Raw genomic sequence first — 20,819 nt, forward strand, 5'->3', positions numbered from 1 at the left:
TTTTTGTATTATACTTTTGTTATCATTAAAATGAATAAAAATTTCCAGATATTTGATAGTCTAAGTAATATTTTTCAATAAAATTTATTTTATACGTAAAAAAAATCTAATCCAAATTCAAAGTAGTATTAATTAAAAAGTAATTAAATGATCATTTGAATTATGAACAATTATTAAAACAATTTTCTGTACACATTTTTCTAATTTTGAACTACTAAAATTTATTTATTAATTTTTAATAACACCGAAGTTGGCAGACATTAGCAATTTTTTTAGAATTTTATAACAATTAAATTGTTATGAAAAAAATTAAAAAAAAAATTCCACATGTAAAAATTAAAGAATAATCTTCTAATTTTATTTCACAAACAAATTTAAACCATTTTCGATGTGATAAACAAAAACTTAATTTTTAAAAGTGTTGTGATTAGTGAAAAATTGTGAAAATGAATAAACTGCCTTAAATTTTGGATATTTGTCAGCTGCTTCAAAAAGTTTCACCTAGGAAATTAGGAATAGATCATCAAATGGGTATCGTTATTTTTTTTTATTTTAAAAAATTAAATAAAAATTGTTTATTTATAAATTGTATGCTTTGTATTTTTTTTTTTTTTTTCAGTCTTTCAAATTGAATTTTTTTCAGCCAAAATTTTAATAATTTAGGAACCAATATTCCTTGAATAATTAATAATAAACTAGCAACCTTGCAGTTACTATGTGATTGCCGTGACTTGTGAACTATAAAAAATTAAAATTTTGCATTATAAATAATGAATTTTGTTAAATTGCACTGTATTTTCTTAAATATTGCCGTTTTTAAAGATATAAGCTCATCCCGATGTTACACTCATCAAGAGCTTTCATTTGAGTACCCACATCAATTTTTCATATATTTTTCATACATACATATATATAATATATATTTTACAGATATAAGCTCATCTTGATATTACACTCATAAAGAGCTTTCATTTGAGTACCCACATGCATTTTTGATATATTTTTCATATATACATATATATAATATATATTTTACAGATATAAGCTCATCTTGATGTTACACTCATAAAGAGCTTTCATTTGAGTACCCACATGCATTTTTGATATATTTTTCATTTATACATATATATAATATATATAAATATATAAAATATATGAAAAATTGATGTGGGTACTCAAATGAAAGGTCTTCATGAGTATAATATCGGGATGAGCTTATATCTTTAAAAATGTCAATAGTTCACGAGATAACAGGTAATATAATGATATAGATTATTAATTTAAAAATAATTGATCGTTTCACCGAGCTTAGCTTATTGAATAAAAATTAATAAAAAAATTTTATGCTTTGCAGGAAATCATGAATGCTTAATCGTTCCCTAAAAAAATAACCCAAGGTGTTTGAAATTTTTAACAGAAAAATTAATCAATAACAAAATGATCCCCTGAAGAGAATTAATTAAAAATAATTAACTAACAATTTCCGTTGTTTATCAATTTTAGAGTCACGGGTGATTAAGTCTCAGCGGGATCTGTGCTCGGTGATAATCAAGGAGGAGGTAGAGGTAGCGGAGCTTCAGTTCCCGAGCCCTCTGACGCTCCGGAACAGGGGAGAGACGTTGATGCAGCAATTGAAGACTCACACGTGCCCCAGGTGCTTTAAAAGCTACATGCATGCGTGGCACCTCAAGCGACACATCAGGTTCGAGTGTGGCCAGGAGCCAAAGGTCCAGTGTCCTTACTGCATGGTCAAGATGAAGCAGAGAGGACACGTCTACCGACACATCCGGCGGTGTCACAGGGGACAGAATGTTTACGTCATCGATCTCAATTAATGTTACTACTCGCGGGTTATTTGCTCGATAATTCGCGGAGTTTATTTTTAAGGATAAAACAGTTATTATTTGGTATATTTATTAGTGCCGTGGTCGGAAAAATTGATGATACTTGTTTTATGGTATTATTATTTATTAATTTACATTCACTGTAATTAAGGCTAAGATTAAAAATTATAAAAATTTAATTTTTACAGATTTTACTTATTTAATTGGGTATAAAACGTAAATTTACGTCGCGTTACAGAAAATATTTTTTATCTTTGTAAAAAAAGGAGCTATGGAAAAAGTGATGACTTTTTTTTATAAAGATTTCAATTTTCTATAAAAAAATCTTATTCATCAATTTTTTGTATCTTTGATATTTAGTCTAAAATTTTTAAAGTTTTATTTTTAATCAAAGTTTCTTTCAGATTTGGACTTGATATTCTGGCTAAATAATCAGAGATGTAAAAGAAGTGATGACCTTTTTTGTAGAGAATTTAATTCCTTATAAAAAAAGTATAATTTTTTCATATTTTTAATATTTATCCCAGAATTTTGAATTAAAAATTTCATTATTAAATTTTCAACTTTTTAAATTCAATTGAAAATTTTATAAAATTTGTTATTTAAATTCTGGGTTGAATATTAAAAATATGAAAAAATGATAAGAAATCTGTTTTGATAGAGAATTAAATGTTCTATAAAAAAAGTGTCTCTAATCAATTTTTTGTATGTTTGATAATTAGTCTAAAATTTTGAGTTAAAAATTTTGACATCACAATTTTTAAGTTTTATTTTTAATAAAAGTTTCTTTCAGATTTTGACTTTATATTCTGGCTAAATAATCAGAGATATAAAAAGTGATAAGGACCTTTCTTATAAAAAATTTAATTCCCTATAAAAAAAGGTATCTTAATATTTAAATAATGAATTTTCCAAAAAAAAATTTAAATTTAAATTTAAATTGAATATTAAATTAGTTCTAAAAATAATAATTAATATTTTATTTTTTCTAGCCTAGTATCTGTAACGCGATGTAAGGTAATGCTTAAACTAGTTCCTTAGTCTTAAAGCGCATGCTTCGCTTAGAAAATAAAATAAAAATAGCGATGACCGAACCTAGCAGCCAGCAGATAAGAATATATTTCTCCGCAGATCAAGAAGCTCCAAGTACATTAAAAAGAGTAGCCCTTGTCCTATCCCCGCTGAAAGATGCTAGCGACCATCGAAAATAACGGGATATTTTTGTCTGACCCTTGCACAGATTTCCAGCCCCAGTCGATGATCCCCGGGAAGCAGGGTGCTTGTGGGTACTCGGTGCTGCCTCTGATGAAAAACTTGGCGACGATGTGGCTGGCGAAACAGCGGACCCAGTTCTCTTACCGGTGCGACCAATGCGGGAAGGGATACCAGCACCGCGCCACCCTCGTCAGACACACCAGACACGAGTGTGGAAAAGACCCCAAGTTCAAGTGCCCCTACTGTGTCCACCGGACTAAGCAGAGGGGCAATCTCTACCAGCACATTCGCACAAATCATCCAGGAAAAAATGTTTTCACTAGTACTCTTTAAATTTTTATCAACTGTTATTCATTATTAATTAAAATTAAAATTCATTTTGTAGTAATTTAAATTTCTTGTAAGATAATTTTATTTATATAGATTTTTTTGTTTCAAACAATAAAAATCAAGTAAGAAGTTACTTAAATTAATTATTAATAATTCATTAATTATTCCTCATGAATTATTGAATTAATATTGTCAAGAAAATTGCAAGATTGTAAGAGCAGTTACTGATGAACGGGTGGTTATTTTCAGGACTGTGGGCGAACTACCCCTCGCAGCAGTTCTCGCGAGCGGAGAGCTACTCGACGCACCTGGGCAGCATCAGGATGATGCGAAGCTCCCGACGATCGATGACCCACCAGGTGTGCCTCGACAAGAGACCCGGGTGCTACAACTGCCCGAAGTGCGGCAAGGAGTACCGGTGGATCAGGAACATGAAGAACCACCTGAAGGTCGAGTGCGGGAAGGAGCCCACCGAGTTCTGTCCGTACTGCCCCCACAAGACCAGATACAAGCGCAGCCTCCAGAAGCACATCCTCAGAATTCATTCCTCATAATAACTAAAGTCTCTCCTTTAAATTTTTTTGTTACAATAAATTTATTATCTTCTGCTTTACGATAATGTTTTATTATTACACACAAACATTCATTTATAATCCTTAGTTCCAATCAATTTTTTTATTACCGCTCATTTATTTCCTCTCTGTTAAAGCTACTGTATCAATGCTTCGTACTTTCATTTATATATTGCCCCAAAGTTTACAATTATCCGCCGGGTTGTTTTTTTCACTACTTACTAATTCATTTTTTTTTTTTTTTTGGTTCCAGGCAACGTGAAAGAAGAAATTTTATTTTGCACTGGAAATAATTATTGGGTAAATAAATAATTTTATTAATGAAATATTTATTTTGTTTTTAGGAGCCAGCAGGTGTGAATACTGTGGCCGAGAATTTATTTGGGAATCAAGTTTGCGTCTTCACAAAAAAATGGCCTGTGGAAAGCCCCCGAATTTTTTCTGCTCGCTGTGCACTTACAAATCTAATTTTAAGGGTAATCTAAAGCGGCATTTGTTCAACGTCCACAAAATAGTCCTGTAAAATACTAAATAATATTTTTGTACGACTTGAAATAATATTAATAATAATAAATACAACTATTAGTTTATCGGTTTTAAATAAAATAAATAATTATTGACCTTAGGTGGGTTTTGCGCTTGATGTCGCGTAATTAAAAAATCTTATTTATTTCAGGTGCCGGTTTTAGTTGTTTTTAAAAATATTTCCAGCGGCAGACCCGGAGCTAAGAGAGAGAGAGAGAGAGTGAGCCCTTTAAGTATTCTGGTAAATAATAATTGTTGTTTATTTAAAAATGGCGAGGCATGCGCTTGGATGTTAGATGGTAGCCGTACTGCCGGTAATTATCACAACCAAAAGTATTGTTTTACCGATTTAGTAATCCCGGCTCGTAAACTCTGTGTGCTAAGTAATAATAAAACCTTGAAGACACTTACAGTTGTGTTAACACAATAATAATAACTAGTGAGGCTGATGACAATTAAATCGGGTATTTTATTGCAGACCCCCGGCTATTTCCTATCGTCAAGCCCCGGCTCCACGTGTGTCCTCACTGCGGGCAGATGTACTCCTGGGCCTCGAACCTCAGGAAGCACCTCAAAATGGGCTGCAGCATGCTCACCCGAGACACTCACTTTTCCTGCCGCTACTGCCCCTACAGATCCAGAATCCAGGCCAGCTTCTTCAAGCATCTCCTCTCTGTGCACAACATCAAGTGAACTGTCATCAGTTAATTATTAAATCAATTCTAATCACGTCTAATTATTTAAATACCAAAGATTAATCAAAATACCGTTTTTTTTTATAATTGTAAGCTTGCAGTTTTTTTAACCAAAGACTTTATTTCTAGTATTCAGTCTGTACTTATTTAAAAATAAACTTGTGTACATAAATCTCATCCTACATTTCATTTTCAATTGATTAATTTTCATTATCATTGTTAGGGTTTTTCTTTTTTCCTTATACTAATTATCTTAATTTCTGTTTCAGTCTGGTACATCCCTGAGCCAGTGCTCGCCAGGCCTAAAAAAGCCTCCAAAGCACCTAGAGCCTCTAAGCGCAAGATCAAGAAGTCCAACTACGAGTTCACCTGCTCCGCTTGCAAAAAAACATTCCCGACCTCGGCGAATCTGCGTGACCACATAAGACGGTACTGCGGTGTCGACAAGAACATCATATGTCGGTACTGCAGCCACAGGTCCAAGCGGCTTTGGGACATGAGGGTCCATCTTGAGCGCGTTCATCATATCTCTAAAGATCACTTCAATCTGCACCGCGATGTCATTAAAATTCGCTCTTAATTAGACCCGAAATTTTTATGAAAATATTTGTCTGGTGAAAAAAGTTTTTTTAAGTTTTCTTTTCTACAAAAAATCTCTCTTATTTTTTTATCTGACCAATATTTTCGCCGTAATTCAACAATTAAGATTCATAATGAATTAGCAACCTTGTAGTCACTATATTAAAAAATTACTTTTGTTAAATTGCATTGTATTTTCTTAACTATTGACATTTTTAAAGATATAAGCTCATCCCGAGGTTACACTCATCAAGAGCTTTCATTTGAGTACCCACATGCATTTTTGATATATTTGTCATATATACATATATATAATATATATTTTAAATATATAAACTCATCTTGATGTTACACTCATCAAGAGCTTTCATTTGAGTACCCACATGCATTTTTGATATATTTTTCATATATACATACATATAATATATATAAATATATAAAATATATAAAAAATCGATGTGGGTACTCAAATGAAAGGTCTTGATGAGTGTAACATCGGGATGAGTTTATATCTTTAAAAATGTCAATATTTCACTAGGTACAATGTTATTTCTTAATTATTGACATTTTTTAAGATATTAAATCATTCCGATGTTACACTCATCAAGAGCTTTCATTTGAGTACCCACATGCATTTTTGATATATTTTTCATATGTACATATATATAATATATATCCTATATACTATAATTGATGGTTGATTGAAGTTAGCTTAGTATCGAAATAACTCGAAAATATGGACCCTTATTCCTTATTGGTTCAGGATTAGAGCGCGCGCGTAGCGCGCTATTCAAATTTCTAGTAAATATATAAAATATATAAAAAATCGATGTGGGTACTCAAATGAAAGATCTTGATAAGTGTAACATCGGGATGAGTTTATATCTTTAAAAATATTAATATTTCACAAGATAAAAGGTCATTTCTTAATTATTGATATTCTTAAAGATATAAGCTCATCTTGATGTTACACTCCTCTAAAGCTTTCATTTAAGTACCCACATGCATTTTTTATATATTTTTCATATATACATATATACATATATATATATAAATATATAAAATATGTGAAAAATTGATGTGGGTACTCAAATGAAAGGTCTTGATGAGTGTAACATCGGGATGAGCTTATATCTTTAAAAATGTCAATAGTTCACGAGATACAAGGTCATTTTTTGATTATTGATATTCTATTCTGGATGATTAAAATTTTTTCTTATTGTAAACACCTTAATTTTGAAATTCCGGCTTATTTATTGGTTTTATCAAAAAACTATTAGACATTTTTTTTAGATAATTAAATTTTGAACAATTTTTGTTCCAAAACTTTATTTTACGACCAATATTTCCGCCATAATATCAAAAAATTGATACCATTAATTATTAATTGTTATTTTGAAATTAAGAAAAAATATCCTGGCCCTACTCATAATTTTTTACTAACATTAATATCAAATGTTAAATTAAATAAATTACCCAATGGAGTAATTAACTTATACTTGTTTGTAATTTTTCATAAATTTGTACATATTTTTTATAAATTTTTTTTTCAGTTTAAAATGTCAGTAGAGCGCTAATTTAAAAAACCTAAATAAAGATTTTTTACTAACAAAAATAATTTATGTTTCAGGAGCGAGGGTCCAGTGGAAAAGCGTCCAAGACAGAAGCTTCTGCCGATCTACAAGCTCGACTAGACGCGCTAATAATAAGAAGATGGAGAGCTGTCCATTCTGTGATTACTCGAGCGACAGGAGGTGGAACGTCAAGTCGCATATTAAAAGAATTCATACCAACTCTTGACGTTGACTTTTATAAAGTTTTTATGATTGTTAATTATTATTAAAAATTGGTTTTTAATTATTGATAAATAAAATATTTTTTACCCAACTGACAGGAGTTTAACTCTTAAGAGTAATTTAAATTAATTTTGTAGATTTTTTTGTGTGTAATTGATGGTGATTAACGAATCTTGAGCGAAAAAGAGTTTTTTATTTTCTTACTGATTTTATTAATTTTTTTTTTTGGTTTCAGAGATGCCGAGGAGAAGGTACACCAAAGTTAGAGACCAAAAACAGCTACAGTGGGCGATGGACGCAGTTGTTCAAGGCGTGATGTCGCTCAGATCCGCTGAAAGGACTTTTAATATTCCTAGGACCACGCTTCAGAGATATATTAAGCAGGGAATTCCTTCTTTTCAGTTCAAAAAAATGGAGTATGATTTCCATTGAGGGTTTTTTAATTTTTAACCCGATTAAAAATTTTTTTTTTTTAATTTTTAGGCTTAATATTTATTTTTTAATATTTAAAAAAAAATTTTTTTTTTTACTTGAATTTTTGATTTATTTTCTTGAAAAATGAAGATATGAAAAGTAATAAGGGTCTTTTTGTCGGGAAATTTAATTTAAAAAACAAAAATATCATCAATTTTTCGAATTTTTTATTTTCAGCTCAAAATTTTGAATTTTAAACTTTAATAAAAAAATTTCTATTATTTTTTATTCAGATTTGAAATTTATATTCCAGCTAAATAATCAGAGATGAAAAAATTGATAAGGAACTATTTTTTATAGAGAATTAAATTAAAAAAAAAAAATCTCTTATAAATTTTTGATTTTTAGCTCAATATTTTGAATTTTAAACTTTAATAAACAAATTTTTTAATTATTTTTATTCAGATTTGAAATTGATATTCTAGTTAAATAATCAGAGATATAGAAAAATTGATGATCTTTGTATGTAGAGAATTAAATTTCCTACAAAAAAAAGGTCATAATTTTTTTATATTGTTGATATTTAGCCCAAAATTTTGATTTTTAAATTTTATAAAACAATATCAAAGTTTCAATTTTTATCAAAATTTTTTTTAAATTTGGAATTAATATTTTGACTAAATATTTGGAACTGTTAAGAGACATTTTATTTAGGAAATTTAATTCTCTATAAAAAAGTCCTTATCACTCTGTTCGTATCTCTGATATTTTAGTTAAAATATTAATTCCAAATTTAAAAGAAATTTTAATTAAAATTAAAATTTTGATATTGCTTTTTAAGATTTAAAAATTGAAATTCTGGGCTAGGTATCAAAAATATGAAAAAAAGATTTGGTTCCATGATTCTTGATCATTTGACAAAATATTCCGGACAAAATATCTTGAATAATTAAATTTTTTAATAAAACAATTCAAGATAATAATTTTTTTTCATATTTTTAATACTTAATTTAATCCCGAATTTTGATATTAAAATTTATGATTAAAATTTTCAAGATTTTCAGGTTTTAAACTCCCCAAAATTTTATTAAAAAATTCAAAATTATTTACAAAATTTAGTAAATTGTAATTGAAAATAAACAAAGCCAAATACCAACCCCGTCTTTTCATTTACCTTCCCACAAAATAAAAAAAAAACCAAAAACTAATCCGCTATTTTATGTTCCAGATCTGCGGTACTAAAAAATCTTTGACCTATACTATCACTAAACTGTTCTCCTAAAAAAAACCTCAGTCTAACAATAAAACTTTGGCCTGTTCGCAGACATGGAGATCTTCCGCTTAGTAAACTACCCGAAGACGATGTACCCCTGCAGGAACTGCAACAAAGTCTACAGCTACCACTCGAGTCTCGCGCGGCACCTTAAACACGAGTGTGGGGTCGATCCAAAATTCCACTGCCCGTTCTGTTCCTACAGGACCAAGCACAGGTCCAGCTTGAACACGCATCTCAATAATAGACACATCAAACCCACGGATCGGGACTTAACAAAGCCTAGTCGGACTTCCAACGATGGAGAATAATTTTTTATCCAAATAATTATTGAAAAAAAAATAAAAACAAATAATGTATATTGTGATATTTCTTTAATTGATAATTTAATTAATTAGAAATTAATTTATTAATAAAATTTAATTAATTAGAAATTAATTAATTAATTAATAAAAAAAAATTGTTTTAATTGCGGGCCTTTTTTTAAAGGAACCCTTTAATTTTTTCTTTTCAGAAAAAAAAAATTTTTTTAATTATTGTGAAATTTTTTTTTTTTTTTTTTTCCAGAAAAAAAAATTATTGTGAAAATTTTTATCATTTTTTTTTTAGAAAAAAAAATTTTGAAAAAAATTATTGTGAAAATTTTTACTAATTTTTTTTTTTTTTTCAGGTGCAGATTTTTCAAGAAAAAAAATTGAAGTTTCATCAAATTAAAGAAGAAATAAAATTAAAAAACAATAAAAATTTGTAAATAAAATAAAAATTGAAATTAATTAATAAATATTGAATTTAAAAAAATAAAAAAAAATTGGGACAGTTAACTAACAAGTTCCAAAAATGTTCCAGGTTCCAGCCGTGGGAGGCGTTCCGATCAGCGCAGACTCCGCGGGCAAGGATGGTACTTCTGCGATAATTGCGGGAGAAGATACCACCAGGCGAAGAATCTGAGAAGACATGTGTTAAAAGAGTGCGGCAAGCAGCCGAGCTATCAGTGCTCTTACTGCCCTTATCGCGCTACTTATAAGTCCTATTTGGACATTCATATGACCAAACACTGCCGCGGGGACTTTACTCCGCGCGTGTCCGTGATCAGTAGTTTCGACAATCCTCATTAGATTTAGTTGTTAAGGAGATATTCTTTAGATTGTTAATTATAGTTATGTACACAAAGATTACTAATATTTATTATTATTTTAATTAACTTGATAGTGAGAATAAATTAATTTTGTGAGGAGGATTTGTGGTTTTTCTTTTTACAGGCGGTCGGTTGGTAATTTTTGGGATGGGTTTTTTCAGTCTTGCAGGGATGAAAGATTTTTTTTGGGAGTTTTGAGAGGTTAATTTACAAATTTGGAAGTTTAAAAATGGAATTTTATTATTTTGGTTGTTTAAAGTAAAATAATGAAATTTTTTTTTGGAAAAAACCAAATTTTTGGAGTTTTAATTTTGAACTTTTAATTAAAAATTTAATAATTTGTTTATTTTTTATACCAAATTTTAATTTTTGTTCTATCAGTTCAAATTTTGAATTTTAACAGATCAAAAATTAGAAAATTTTTAGGAAAAATAATCAAATTTTGATTTTTTAAGTTCAAAATTTGAATTTTGAAATTAAAAATCTAAAATTTGAATTTTTGATCCATAAGTTTAAATTTTGAATTTTAACAAATTAAAAATTGAAAAATTTTTAGGGAAAATAATCAAATTTTTGATTTTATAAGTCCAAAATTTGACTAAAAATTTGAATTTTTTACCTATAAGTTTAAATTTTGATTTTTTTAAGTTCAAAATTTAACTAAAAATTTTAATTTTGAATCTAAAAATTAATAATTTAAATTTTTGATCCCTTAATTCAAATTTTGAATTTTAAGAGATTAAAAATTGGAAAATTTTTGGAAAAAATAATCAAATTTTGATTTTTTTAAGTTCAAAATTTGAATTTTAAAATAAAAAATCAAAAATTTTATTATTTTAAACTTAAACTTCACATTTTTAATTCCAAAATTTTAAATTTTTAATAAAAAAAAAAATATTTATCCCAAACTTCAAAATTTGTAAATTAATAAAAATAAATTCAAGACTCCCCAGATTGAAAAAAAATTTTTCCTTATCCAAAACTTCAAAAATTACAAACTGACAAAAAAAATTCTTCCCTTATTTAAAAACTAAATCTTCTAAGGGCGTCTTTTCTTCCCAAAAAATCTATTGGTGTTTTTCATACTTTGTAACCTTCTAAGCTAATTTCTACTAAAATAACAATCAATAAAAAACACCCACCATTGAAAAAAACAAACTAACCCAAAAAAATTATCGTTACAGAAAAAAACTGGAGCTCATCAAACTGGACACTCCCAACATTGCCATCAACTTCAGGAAAGGATCCGACCTCAACCCGGCGCTTGCGCTCCACGACCTTCGGCGATGACGGGTTTTACGCGACAAAGGGCCGCGTCCACCGTTTGGGCCCCAGAAAATACTTGTGCAGAGACTGCGGGGACACTTTTACCCTAAAAGCCTCTCTGACCCGGCACCAGGCCTTGGAATGTCGCGACCAGATGCTCGCAAAGAAGGCCATGAAGGTGAAAGCCATGATGGGAGTGAAAACCTTGAAATCAGGAGTCAGAGGAAGACCCAGGACAATCCGACCCAAGATGAAGACCACCATGCCTCTGAAAACCATAAAAACCATCCCCGCAAAGTCCACGACTGTCGTGAACTTGGCCTCGTTGAAGTCTATGCCCATCGAGGAGCTCCAGCAGTATCTGAAGCCCGACCCGGACGGTCCTCCAGATGCCAAGCAAGGAATTTTAGCTTTTGGAACCAATCCTGGAGATCAGCCACCCAAAAAGAAGAAGAAGCACACTTGCAAACGCTGCGGAAGAATTTATGCCTTTTACACTTCCTTGTGGCGACACTTGCACTACGAGTGCGGAATGGAACCCAAGTTCTCCTGCGAGGCTTGTCCTCTTAGGTTCGCTCAGAAGAGCAACCTTGAGAGACACTTCAAGAACATGCATACTCCTCATCCTCATAATATTACTATTTAATCTTTTGATTAATGTGTGAGTATTTTTTTTTTCTTTTTTAATTTTTAATTTGAGATTTGAGAGAATATTTTTTAGGGAATTAATTTTATAAATTTTGAAATTTTTAATAGTTTAGTTAATTTATTTTTTTGAACGCTACACTGAAAAAAAAAATTTTTTTCCACTTAAAATACTAACTTTTTTATTCGAGTTTTTTTGATTTAAAAAAACTGGTTTTTTTTTTTTTTTTTTTTTTTTTTTTTAACTGTAAAATACCACGTTTTATTATAAGGCTAGTTTTTTTACAATTAGAAAACTTTATTCTTATAATTAAAAAACTAGGGCATTTTAATCATAAGAATACCAATTTTTTATCCATAAGGAAAAATTTCCTAGGTAGAAAAAAACTTTTTTTTTCAGTGTAATAAAAAAATTAACTTGACTCAAAAGCCGAAATCTTGTACCAAGAATACTATTTTGAAGAAAATGATTTTCTTGAGTCAAGAAAATCATTTTTTTTCAAAATGGTATTCTTGGTTCAAAATTTTGGCTCTTGAGTCAAGCTAATTTTTTTATAAGTGAAAGGTTGGAATTTTAATGAAAATATTTTAGATGGAAAATTATCAGATATTTTGAAAAGAAGAAATTGAGAAATTGAAGGGTTAAGATTGATGATTTGAAATTAAATTATAACTTTATTTAGAGAAGAGATATGAAAAAAGTGAAAAGGACCTTTTTTAATATTTAACTCAAAAATTCAATTTTGAATATTAGAAAATTTAGATAAAATTTTGGGGAATTAAAAAGTTTAAAATTGATGCTTTGAAATAAAATTATTACTTTGCTTGAAGAAGAGATACGAAAAAAATGAAGAGTACCTTTTTTATAGAACATTAAATTTCCTATAAGAAAAGTATTCTTATGATTTTGCCGTATTTTTTATATTTAACTCAAAAATTCAATTTTAAGAATTAAAAAATGTAGGTCAAATTTTGGAGATTTAAAAATTACAATTGATGATTTGAAATAAAATTATTACGTCGTTTAGAGACGAGATACGAAAAAAGTGAAGATGACCTCTTTATAGAATATTAAATTTTTTATAAAAAAATAATCATATGATTTTGTTGCATTTTTAATATTTAACTTGAAAATTTAATTTTAAGAATTTAAAAATTTAGATCAAATTTTGGAGAATTAAAAAGTAAAATTAATGATTTTATTTAATAATAATTAACAAATAATATAACAGATAATATTTAACAAATCATTTATTAGAAACCACTTTTTAGTGTTGAACAAATATTTCTTAATAAATTTGAAACTCATTTATTAAATATTAATAAATCTTTTTAAATACTAAGAAATATTTGTTAAGGACTAAAAAGTGGTCTAATAAATGATTTGTTAAATATTAACAAATATTTTTAACTATAAATGAATCCTTCTGTGTATTATGATTTTATCTTATCTTTAATATTTAACTCAGGAACTCAATTTGAAATTAAAAAGAACAAAAATAATATGAAAAAAATATTTTTATAAAAATTGATTTATTAATCAAACAATAATTGACTTTTTAGACTTAAATAAATTTTGTTGATTATTCGTTGCATGAAATGGGTTTGAATGAAGAAATTGTAATAGTCTTGTTCGTTGTTTCTCAAAAATTCAAACAATAAAACCCCTAAAACAATAAATATAACTATATAACTAAATAATTACCAAAATAAAAATCTTGTGGATTGTTGTAGTAAAAAATATTTCAAAGCAACGTGTACACAAAAGAAGATCAAGACCTCTGAACGATTTAAGTTACGAGTTAACAAACTTCAAGTGTCCGCAGTGCGGCAAATTGTACAAAGCGAAGACAACACTTCTGACCCACATGAAGCTCGAGTGTGGCGGCCAGAAAATAATTTCCTGCAGCATTTGTCCTACCAAATTTTCACAAACCATTGAATTGCGTCGACATATTAAGCATCTGCACAGTATTTACCTCCCGCCTAAATTTCTTGTTCCCAAAAGAATTTTTGGTATTTGACTAATTAATCTTTAACACTTGATTAATATTAAATTAATAATTAACTATTAATGTAACACCTCCCGTTTTACAGCATAAATTTTTTTTTAGATTCCAAATTAAGTTTCTGCATATGAAGACGTTTGTACAAATAATTTCCAACATTTAATTTTTTATTATTATTTTCTATTAATTATTTCTTTAATTATTTTTTTATTATAACTATAATAATAATAATCACCATTATTATTATTATTAATACTAGAATTAAAAAAAAAAAAACTATAATAACAATTAGCTCTTAAATATGAGCTCTAAATTTTTTATCATGTCTCAATTTTAAGTAATTATTAATTATAAGACAGTTTTGATCTTTTTTATTTGTCATTTGAATTAAATATTGAAATGCTATGTAATTGTATGCCATAAAATTTATAATAAAGTTCAATTAACGTAGAAATTTTTCTAATTATTTATTTTTAGATAATATTTTTTATTATTTTTATTTTGTAGAAATAAAGAAGTATTTTTTCTACTTACAATTTTTTCAAGCTAATATTAAATAATTATTTTAATTTTTCAGGTTTTCCAGCGCAATCCAGAGGATTTTGTTGTTCAACTTGCGGAAAGTGCTACAGATTGAAAACCGGGCTTTATAAACACGTACATTACGAATGCGGAGGCCAGAAGAAATTTTGTTGTTCTGTCTGTTGGAGGAAATTCACACAGAAGCACAGTTTGAAGCGTCATTTGTTACTTGTTCATAATATTACAATTTAAAATTTTTATTTTTATTGAAAAATATGGTAGTTATTTTCAAGTAGGGTCCAACATTTTCATTTTCATTTTTTTTAGCGAAATTTTAATTTTTATACATTTTTTTCTTAGAAAAATAGATAAAAAAATGAAGAATTAAAAAAAAAATTTATTATCACAATTTTAAAAAATTTATAAATTTTTTAAAAAATTGTGATATTTTTTTTTTAAATCATTTATTTTTTTATTTATTTTTCAAAAAAAAATATATAAAGAACATAAAAAAAAAAAATAAAATAGAAATTTTATCCAAAAAACACAAAAGCCAAAATTTTTTTCAATTTTTGAAAACAAAAAAAATTATTTAAATCTTTATTTTTTTGCATTTTTTATCATAAATGCGCCGTAAAAAAAAAAAAAAAAAAAAAAAATGTTAATTTTTCTCCTAAATATGGCCAAAAATACATTTGACTTGACTTGTAAATAATTATCAAAAATATCCATCGAATATTCTTCAAAAAAATTGCCAAAAAATAATTTACAAAGTTAAAAATTTGTCATTTTTTAACTTGAAAAAATTATTTTATATCCATCGAATTCTTCAAAAAAATTGCCAAAAAATAATTCATGTTAAAAATTTATGATTTTTTAACCTAAATTTATTTTGTACATAAAATCGCTTTACCGACAAAATGGCGCCTCGCGTAAATTTGAAATTTTACATTGTACATATAAAATAAAGATTTAATTTATTCTAATAAAATTTGTTTAATTTTTTTCCTTCATTATTAAATAAAAAAAAAATATTTAAAATAATTTCTAACAAATAAAAAATTTTTGTTCGCAGATTTCGAGGGCCGCTGGGTATGTCAGAAGTGCAACCGCGCTTATACTCTTCGCTGCAATTTAGGAAGACATATGAAGTACGAATGCGGAGGAAAGCGGCCATTTGCTTGTCGCTATTGCAATTACTCGTTCACTCAAAAATCGAGCTTGCAACGACACATGTCTGCAATTCACAAAGTGGACCTTAACCCCGTTCCCGTACTCGACTCAATGTTTATGTAAATTAATACCCCCTTTAAATAAAACAATATTTTTCCAAAAAAAAAAAAAAAAAAAAAAAAAAAAAATTTAATCTTCTAGGTTTGTAAAATTAGTTTGCAAAATTAAAATTCAAAAATTAGGAACAGAAATTACAATTTATATTTTTTTGTTCCAGAAGTTCCAAACTGGGACATGTACGGTTCCTTCGTTCCGGTTCCAGCGAAGACAGCCGAGCCGAGTTTCCCGATGAATGTTACACCTTACAGAAGGTTCTGGTGCAAAAATTGCAGGAAAATATTCCCGTCTAAGTACCTGCTGAAGCGACACATGAAACTCGGGTGCAAAATGGAACCGCGGGCGTCGCAATATGCCTGTAATCTTTGTCCCTACAAGAGCACTTATAAAGCGAACATGGACCGACATGTTAGGAACGTCCACGAGAGCGCTGCCGCTTCGCGGTACCGCTGCGACCTCTGTGGCTTTTATAGCAACTATCGGTTCTGCGTGAGGCGCCATCTTAAGTCTGTTCACAGAATTACTGGTGATAGCAATATAAGAAAAGACGCGTAATTATTTTTACCACACTGATAGAAGAATTTATTAACTATTAATTTTTTAATTTATTTAAAGACAATTATTTACTTTAATAAATATTTTTTAACATTTAATAAATATTTATTTAGGAAGAAATTACATTTATTAATAGTTAACAAATATTTATTGACGTTTTATAAAGATATAAGCTCATCCCGATGTTACACTCATCAAGAGCTTTCATTTGAGTACCCACATGCATTTTTGATATATTTTTCACGTATACATATATATCATATATATAAATATATGAAAAATTGATGTGGGTACTCAAATGAAAGGTCTCGATGAGTATAATGTCAGGGTGAGCTTATATCTTAAAAAATATGAATAGTTCACGAGATACAAGATTGTTTCTTAATTATGTATCTTAAGAATTATTGACATTTTTAAAGATATAAGCTCATCCTGATGTTACACTCATCAAGAGCTTTCATTTGAGTACCCACATGCATTTTTGATATATTTTTCATATATACATATATATAATATATATAAATATATGAAAAATTGATGTGGGTACTCAAATAAAAGATCTTGAGGAGTGTAACATCGATATGAGCTTATATATTAAAAAATATCATCAGTTGATGAAATACAATGTAATTTCTTAATTATTGACATTTTTTAAGATATAAGCTCATTTTGATGTTACAATCATCAAGAGCTTTCATTTAAGTACCCACATGGCATTTTTTATATATTTTATATATATGGTATTTGTGAAATATATATAATATATCAAATTTATGAAAAATTGATGTGGGTACTTAAATGAAAGGTCTCTATGAGTATAATATCAGGGTGAGCTTATATCTTTAAAAATGTCAATAGTTCACAAGATATAAGGTCATTTCTTAATTATGTATCTAGAGATAGAAAATTTTCGAATACAGCCTAAATATTTATCATCATAAATTGACTATCTATTTTAAAATATTAAAAACGTTTAAATATTTGTTAACTGTTAACAAATATTTATTAATATTTAATAAATAGTTTATTAACTTAATAAATATTTATTTAATCTTGTTAAAAAATCATTAATTAACAGTTAATAAATATTAAACATAAAATCCTTCTATCAGTGCAAAAAAATGTTTGTAATTTTTTTTTAGCAAATAAATAAATTATTTTTTGTCCCTTTGATTTTTATAGGTAATTATTTATGTGACTTAATTGTAATTAATAAATTTATTGAAAAAAACTAGTTTTTTATTTATTTCTTCTTCCTTCCTTGCTTGAATCTAACTCTAAAAACACTTTTAACGCTAATTTTTATTCTTTGGGCTATTAATTTAATTTACCTTTGAAATTTAGTACGGAACATATATTTTAATAGCGCTTTTGTTTGTTCTAGGTCCGGAAGAGAAAAAGGCCCAAAAGAAGAAAGACACCGAGTCAGAGCCTGAGTTCATAAATGAGGAGTCATTGGAGGAAGTTTACGAGGAGGAAGTCTATGAGGAAGAAATGATCACTTATGAAGTTGTTGAAGAAATAGAAATTGAAGAAGAAGAAGGAGGGGAAAAAATTTTTGATATCGAAGAAGTAGTCCAGGAAGAAATAGTTGAAGAAGTAGAGAAGAAAAATGAAGAAGAAATGATAGTTGAGGAGAAAGAAAAAAAGGTTGCAGTTAAAAAAGAAGCTACTAAGAAGAAGAACAAGAAGAAATACAAGCGCAGGTCTAAGATGTGTCAGTGCGAATATTGCGGAAATATTTATGCTTGGTCAACATCTTTAGCTCGGCATTTAAGGGTGTGTCGCAAGCGGAAGGATAATAAAAAGGGGAACGATGAGCCGCAGGAGAATGTTGAAATCAAGGATGAAGAATCTATAAAGAAGCCGGTGGTTAAATCAGTGAAAATTCTGAGAGCCGGAGCTCCTGAAAAGAAGCTCCTGAAAAGAGCCGGAGCTCCTGCTTCGAGTTCCAAGCAGTACGAGCATGAAATGAAGAAGTACAAGTCTGCGGATGGGATGTACACTTGCTGGGGCTGCGGAAGGAAGTACCACTGGGCTTCTTCCTTGTCAAGACACCGGACTATCCATTGCGGTCCGAGGAACAAGATGAAGTACGTGTGCAAGCTCTGCTCTTACAAGAGCGGGTACCGCGGGAACTTCTTGAGACACTTGAAGACTCCCAGGCACAAGAGGAACGCCAGATTCAAGAAGATGCAGAAGATAATGGAGGAGGCGATCCGGAATGAAGATGAGGAAGAAGAAGAGTTTGAAGAAGAATATGATATTTGAATAATTAAGAAATGTCTTTTATAATACATGTGTGGAATTATAATTTTTTGGAATATTTTAATTTAGAGATCAATAAAGATTACATAAGTAATAAATATTGACATGAGTAATAAATAAAAAAAAATTTTTTAATGAAATAAATTACTTCAAGACGAAAGTAATCAAATTTTTTTTCTATCTTCATTAATTTTTGAGTTACAATTTTTTTTTTTTTTTTTTATAAATTTGGTTTAAAATAATTATAAATAAAAAATAATTATTTCTAAAAAACTAATAAAAATTGATTACTTTCGTCTTAAAATAATTAATTTTACTAGAAAAAAATTGTTTCTTATAATTTTTAAAAAATTTTTCAAAAAATAAAAAAAATAAATTCAGGAAATTTTTGACTTGCATTTTTTTGTTAAAAAATACAAAATAAAAAAAAACTGTTACTAGCTTCTAGACTAAAATTATTATAAAAAAAAAATTTTTTCTTTTTTAATTTCCAAAATTTTTCAAAAAAAAATTCAGAAATTTTTAAAAAATTTTGACTTGCATTTTTTTTGTTAAAAAATATAAAATAAAAAAAAAGCTTTAATATCAGTTTCTGGACGAAGATTCTTATAAAAAAAAATTTTCAAAAAAATCTCGAAGAATTTTTCCAAAATTAAGGAAAAATTTGGCGCTTGCTAAGTTCAGTATTTTATTTTAATTTAAATTCAAAATTCTCAGAAATGACTCATTTTTTTTAGCCAGTCATTTTGCAGCAAATTGCAGAAGAGGAACGCCAGATTCAAGAAGATGCAAAAGATAATGGAGGAGGCGATTCGGAATGAAGATGAAGAAGAAGAAAAGTTTGAAGAATATGATATTTGAATACTCAAGAAATGTCTTTTATAATACATGTGTGGAATTATAATTTTTTGGAATATTTTAATTTAGAGATCAATAAAGATGACATGAGTAATAAATAGTAGATTTATCAAGTAAGAGTTTCCTTTCAGCGGAGTCCTGGACAGTGACTTTAATATGTAGAGTTGAGTGGCTTGGCTATAAATAAATAAATGCTTGATCGAGTGGCGTGTGAGGAATGGACAGTTTTGTTTTATTTATTTATTATGATAGTTAATGTTTGTTGTCGAGATTGGCGAGCTTTGGCTGGGAATACCCAGCACCTGCCGATAGCGACAGCGATAGCGTTATAATTAACCGGTGATCTCCGGGAGAGATTCCTCCAAAGATTAATCTCTTTGTTTTTTTTTCTGGTTCCAGAGTACCGGAAGATGTACATGGGCGATCAATTGCTCGGGTACACTTGCACCAAGTGCAGCAAGTTCTACAAGATGTGGAGCAACTACTTGAAGCACAAATGCGAACCGCCCCAGTACAAGTGCTCACTCTGTCCGTTCGCAGCCTTCAAGGCGTTCATACTCCAGGCGCATCAGGCCGAGCAGCATTTTAAAATTCCCTCCTCCTCCCACTAATTAATCCTCTCCTTGGGCTGGCCCTTGACCTAAAACTTATTTTCAGGGTCTCGTTAGTTGTTTGAGTGAGTAGTCACCTGGCCACTTGTCTCTTCCCGGGAAGTATCTACCGCCTGGCCTTTTTACTTGTCTTTATGTTTATAACTACTCAGAGGATCTCACGTTAGTGCTAATTAATCACTTATTTTTCACCCCTACCCCGACCCCCCCCCCTACTCTGCAGTTATTTTATTAAACAATATTAATGATGATAATCATTTTATAACAATCCATGTTTTATTCTCGCATTTGTAAACTATGTATTTTCGTAAGTGCGTTAATAAATAAATAAAATTGTAATTAATTTTAATTTTTTTTTTTTTTTATGTAAATATATGTTTATCCTTGTATAGTTTTTTATTTTTTAAATAATTTACT

The 20,819-nt window shown here is 28.7% G+C and overlaps 2 protein-coding genes across 8 annotated transcripts in view; both read left to right on the forward strand.

Moving 5' to 3' along the window:
• The window catches only part of LOC123264132 (longitudinals lacking protein), a 200,768-nt gene that overhangs the window by 174,253 nt on the left and 5,696 nt on the right, over positions 1 to 20,819 (forward strand). Inside the window, exons 7-8 of one of the 7 annotated variants that reach the window (XM_044727273.1) lie at positions 18,050 to 18,879; positions 19,741 to 20,013. The exons of 1 other annotated variant lie outside the window; for it this stretch is intronic. In XM_044727273.1, the coding sequence (XP_044583208.1) occupies positions 18,050 to 18,879; positions 19,741 to 19,794 (884 nt within the window). In that variant the 3' untranslated portion in view covers positions 19,795 to 20,013. Of the gene's footprint in view, positions 1 to 3,084; positions 3,382 to 3,638; positions 4,003 to 11,562; positions 12,306 to 18,049; positions 19,032 to 19,740; positions 20,014 to 20,819 lie in introns of those variants that run through there. 5 more of the 7 variants (XM_044727274.1, XM_044727275.1, XM_044727280.1 and 2 more) reach the window with 5 other exon arrangements.
• Positions 381 to 2,023, forward strand: LOC123264143 (protein krueppel-like). The gene is made up of 2 exons (XM_044727293.1): positions 381 to 531; positions 1,504 to 2,023. The coding sequence occupies exons 1-2, from the start codon at positions 528 to 530 to the stop codon at positions 1,833 to 1,835; spliced, it is 336 nt and encodes a 111-aa protein (XP_044583228.1). The 5' UTR covers positions 381 to 527; the 3' UTR covers positions 1,836 to 2,023.

This window comes from Cotesia glomerata, linkage group LG4 (assembly GCF_020080835.1).
Source record: "Cotesia glomerata isolate CgM1 linkage group LG4, MPM_Cglom_v2.3, whole genome shotgun sequence".
NCBI lineage: Eukaryota > Metazoa > Arthropoda > Insecta > Hymenoptera > Braconidae > Cotesia > Cotesia glomerata.